Source organism: Oryzias melastigma, linkage group LG15, assembly GCF_002922805.2.
Source record: "Oryzias melastigma strain HK-1 linkage group LG15, ASM292280v2, whole genome shotgun sequence".
NCBI lineage: Eukaryota > Metazoa > Chordata > Actinopteri > Beloniformes > Adrianichthyidae > Oryzias > Oryzias melastigma.
Window position 1 is genome coordinate 6,962,399 of NC_050526.1, and position 5,124 is coordinate 6,967,522.

The 5,124-nt window shown below is 37.4% G+C and overlaps 1 protein-coding gene across 2 annotated transcripts in view; it reads right to left on the reverse strand.

Annotated features, from left to right (window-relative positions):
- The window catches only part of sorcs3b (sortilin related VPS10 domain containing receptor 3b), a 67,231-nt gene that overhangs the window by 2,761 nt on the left and 59,346 nt on the right, over nucleotides 1-5,124 (reverse strand). For both annotated transcript variants that reach the window (XM_024296665.2, XM_024296664.2), the window contains exons 25-26: nucleotides 3,539-3,644; nucleotides 3,289-3,449 (exon numbers count right to left, since the gene is read on the reverse strand). In XM_024296665.2, coding sequence (XP_024152433.1) covers nucleotides 3,289-3,449; nucleotides 3,539-3,644 — 267 coding nt within the window. The remainder of the gene's footprint in view (nucleotides 1-3,288; nucleotides 3,450-3,538; nucleotides 3,645-5,124) is intronic.

The following is a 5,124-nucleotide window of genomic DNA, read 5'->3' on the forward strand; positions in this document are numbered from 1 at the left end:
CGTGAAATCATATCCACCGTTTGGAAAAAAAAAGTTGTGAGCATTGTGTCCAAATTGCCTTTGCAATCCAGGGCACTAGATAGTTTTTAGTATCTAGGGATTGGAGTTAGAATTTGGACAAAGCATATTTTTCCATGTTTGGAAGCCTGATTGTAGGGGTACGGAGAAGCTACAGGGGAAGAATTTGGATTCAGACTAAGTCAGGAGAAAGTAGGTGAGACCCAAGCACTAATGGACCCCTTGTTCCACTCAAGGGGCCCGTTAGGGCTGTTCAAGTCATAAGTGCATGATTTTTGCAAGCAACGTGAATGTTAGAAATGAGGAAAGGCGTTAGTTGTGTTTCCGAGCACTGGCAGCTACAAGCTAACATAGATGACCGGCAACTACTGATGACATCATCGAGTGGTACACTGTATAAATGTAAACATTTTATATTTTACCAAATTACATTTTTAGGTTGAGTAAACAAAAAAATCTAAATTTTAATTTGAGGGAAACTAATCAATTTACTTGATTGATCCAATGTTTCCCTTTTTAAAATGTAGCAACATCTGATTTTGAAGACAATATTTTTTCCTTATCTCTCAGTCTGGAGGGCTAAATGTAGGGTAGGGGAATAATTTGAATTCAGACTTTATGTCTTTGAGCAGCAGTTTCCTGTGGGTGGGAGATTTTGGACATTTTAACCCGTACATTCCAACCAGTTTATCTAATATGCACAAATGGTTAGAACCCCTCGTTTTATCTTTTGTGGAGAAGTTAAGCAGAGTTCTTGTTTTGTTTTGGCAACAGGATCCTTAAGTCTGGTTTTATTATTTAGATAATTTCTTTGGCTCAATCGTAGTCCCTGCCTCCCTTTTTGCTTTTCTTTGGAAATAAAAGCCCTTAGAATATTGGTGTGGCTTATGTCACCGTCCTCTAAAGCCCCAGACAAACCATCCTGTGGGTGTAAAATCATAAAATAGTGGGAACATCGTCAACAGCAATAGTCAATCATGGAGAGATTATGCAATATAATCAAACACGTGATAATGTAATCATTAAAAACTTCTCATTCCGGATATATAATCTTCCTAAGCTTTTTAAAACAATTTCAAAACCCATATTGGAGATTAAGTAAATAGAGTAGATCTCTTTCTTGGAAAGGGTGAATGTACAGATTAACTGAGTTTTCTACACTCTATGGACTGGGCGACACATGTTGGAAATTTCCTGTCCAGTTTTGATGCATCACCCACACTCTGGAATCCCCTCTAAGCTGAGAAATACTTATGTTAAGTCTCAGTTTTTTTTAAAATGTGCCTTTAATCATTTGGTTTCAACATTAATCAGAAGAAAGATCTGTAACTACATGTGCACCTCATTTTTCATCTTTGTCTGCTTCGCTTTAACAGACGTGTTTTCATTTGGACAAACTCCACATAGAGATTAAAGCAAACATATAAACACTGCAATGATTTTAAATAGATTTGGCCATGTAGCAAAGCCGTGTGAAAAATAAAACCAAGCCTAAATCCAATGTTGTAAATGAATTCCATCGGAGTGAACCACAGATCAAAAGGTCTCCAGCAGCTCTGCTCTTTAATAAATAAACACTTTCTAAAGAAACCAAAAAGGCAGTTAATTTGTTTCAGATCAGCAAGGACTTGGAAAGGTAGAAACAGCTGAGAAATGAAGAACAGACAAAGTGCTGAGTGACCAGAAAAAAGGCCTGCAGCCCACAAGTCTGTGTCAAAAGCACTGCAATGCTACTTTTGTCAAACGGTCCACTCTGGGAGTCCAGACGGAACGGCTCTCATTCCAGAGGCATCGCGGTGGACGTCAGCAGAAACATTAACTTGTCATGAAGATATCTAGGTTGTATGCAGATGCGGCGGTGGGGGCTCTTGGTGGGCAACAAGACGCGCTACAGTGATAAATACTTTTTAGCTCCCCGGACGTGTGCTGCACTTCAATACAGAGCACAATGCTCTTGTATCAACCATTTATGCAAAGCTGAAGCTGCCTCAGCGTGCACCAAATGCAGTAAGTATGTACTCACACACTAAGTGATGTATTTTTAGAGCAATTAAATTTTAATCTGTATCAGTCTCTTTCAGTGACAGTCATCCTTTAAATCCTGTTTTAATGGATAAACGGATCAGAGTTCATAGGTATTAATAGAATGGATTCAGAAGAAATCTGCAATTACACAATTTCGGAGAGAATTTTATTGCATTTTCTTGAAAATAAACCCTATTTTATCTGTACTTGTTGTGTCTTCTTAACGTGTTTTCACTTGTTTACTTTATTAATAGCGCTTTAAATCTACCTGGAATAGGAAAGCATTCATAAAAATATTATAAAACTAGAAAAGTTGCATTATCTGGGATAATGCTAGTGTGAATGCTTTTTTGCTGAAAGTATTTGCATTAATCGCTAAGGGCGTTTGCTGAAAATGTAAAAGCTATTTGCAAAACATTAAATTTGCTAAAAGACTAGAAATTTTGATAAAGAACTATGAAAGAGCGCTGAAGTTGACTTAAATTTCTGAAAAAAATTGTTTTAATTTTGCTTTATAATCCCTAATATATGCCAATTTTGCAAAAATATTTAGTATGTTGCTTAAATATGAGCTCCAAATTAGCCTAAAAAACCTTAGTAGATGCTAATTAGCCTAAAAAAGCTAGCTCTTTGGTTAAATACTAACTAAACTCCATAACAGCCTAAAATTCCTCAAAAACGTTAGCCTGTTTATAAAATACAAGCTAAACTCTAAATTAACCTATATGCTAAAATCCTCAGTAGATAACACTTTAGCAAAAAACGTTAGTATGTTGCTAAAATATTAGCTAAACTCTAAATTTGCCTAAAATACCCCCAGTAGATAACAAATTAGCCAAAAATGTTAGCATGTTTACTAGGTAAACTCCATTTTCTTTTTTAAATTACTATACAAATTTCAAAACATAGCTCATCAATATATTTAAAGGGCTGTTATAATCTGTTTAAAATTTCTAAAATTGAAGACTTTTTTCATTCATTTCCTATGGGGTACATTTTGCCCAATTTTTCAAAAACTATAAAGTTTATGAACACCAAAAATACAAGCAGTAATGATCATGACGAGCTGAACTTTTTGATACCAAGACTGCTGAAATCTTTGAAAGTGAGTTTTTACTTGCCAAAAAAACATACAGAAAGGAGCAGGAGAATCCCTATACACAAAAAGTAAAAACAGACAATAGAAGCTGTCTATTTATCCTCCGATGTTACAGTGGTGCTAATTGTGGTGATCTGAGTGTTTACCTCTGCTCCTGCCCTCCAGCTCTTTCTCCATTAGCTCCTTCTGAGAGGGGAACTCACTGAGCTTGACCTTGGACTTGGGGTCATTCTGGCCCACTGTGCTGATGACCTCTGGCTCCTTCTCATGGGTGTCCTCCGTCTGTACATGGATCCAGGGGATTTTCCTGAGCGGGGCAACGCAGGTCGAGATGATAAATGCCTTTGTTCACAGGTGAGCCTTGTATAATTTTCTCTCTTATCGGAGCAGACGAACCTTTTAAACTTGTAGATAAAAAATGCAGCTAAACCAACAAACACCACACTGAGCAGCATCAACATGGCCGACCCACTGTGGATAGAGTTCGAATGCACAAGAGGTGCTGAAACACAAGGACATTTTGATTAATGTGCGAGCCATTTGCAGTGCGGTATTCTTCCAACAACAGCAAAAACTATTATTTTTTTTGGTCATATTTTCTATGTCCAGTGATGGTAAAACCTTTTTAAAATAGGGTGGTTGATGACTAATATCCATCCAAACGATAAGTTTCTTTTGTAACAAGGTGCACAAAAGTTGGCTTGTGCAGCAGGAAGCTAATTAGTGGCCAGTTACACAAGAGTTTTTTGAAAATGATTCATCCATAATACTAAGATGCATCAAACTCCTCTGAAATACCTCAGGGAGTTTGGAGTCGACTTTAAAATTGCTGGTTGCTAGTTGCTAGTTTTAATGCCAACGTTTTTATTTTCCCAACTTAGCAAAAGGGAACTTTGAATTAAAGTGCTGATTAAATGTTGTGTGCATAAAAGGTTGCCATGGTGATGAGAAACTGATTAGCAAATACATGAGTCCTTTCTCATTAGTGAAATAGTTGTTTTAGAAAGAAAGGATTTATAAAAAGTAAAAGTAGTTGATTGCTTAGATAGAAAACGATTAGGTACAAACACACAGGTGAGCAATTGTTATTGGTCAACTATTTTGTTTGGGAAACTAACAATTAGTAAATAGAAATGATGCACAGGATGCATTAATAACCATTAAGTGTTGCCCCAGTAATCAATCCTAAGAGATTTTACATTTATGTTTAAGGATTTAGCAGAATCTCCTCTCTTGCTGCAGGCACCAACATAGTTGTCATTCATTGGCGGAGTGCAGTGAGCTTGAAGGGTAGCTGTGGATCAGGTAGTTGAGTTGACCAGTCTTTGCTCTTTTTGACAGACTTGACTTTGGTTCTTATCCAGAACAGAGTTTATCTAAGTTTTTTTTTTTTTTTTTTTTCTAAACTGACTTAAGGCTTTCGGCTTTCAATCCTGGTATACAGACCCCCCAAATCCTTGCGGTGCTATAGAGTAAAGAACCGCTAAGGCTGGCAGCGGGGCTACCTAGTCAAAAGATTTTATATGCATATAGATTTTTTTTTTCATTCACACAGTTGGAAGTTATCAAAATTGGCTCTGCACTTGTGCGAACACACACAGGTTCTTTAGAAGCCCTGGAGCTGAACCACTTCAACTGACAGCAGCACTGATCCATCAGTAGTTCCTCTGTGGTCGGAAAGGCCCGTCTGAAGGCCGCTGTCAGGGCTTTACGTCTGTTTGGACAGCCACAGGAAGCTATTGCAGAGAACTGAGAGGCGGAGGAGTGTCATCTCATTTAGATTGATTAGATTTAAAACTTGCAGCTGCATTTTTGGATCATCTGTAGCAATTTAATTCTGGTAGCTGGTACCTCTGTCTCAACTCTGATCATCTAACCTGATCTGATGCTTAACCCTTTAGCATCAGAGCTTTAGCTCCAGTGTTTACATTCTTTCGACCACTGTAACTCTTCAACCATTTACACAGATAATATAATTCCAG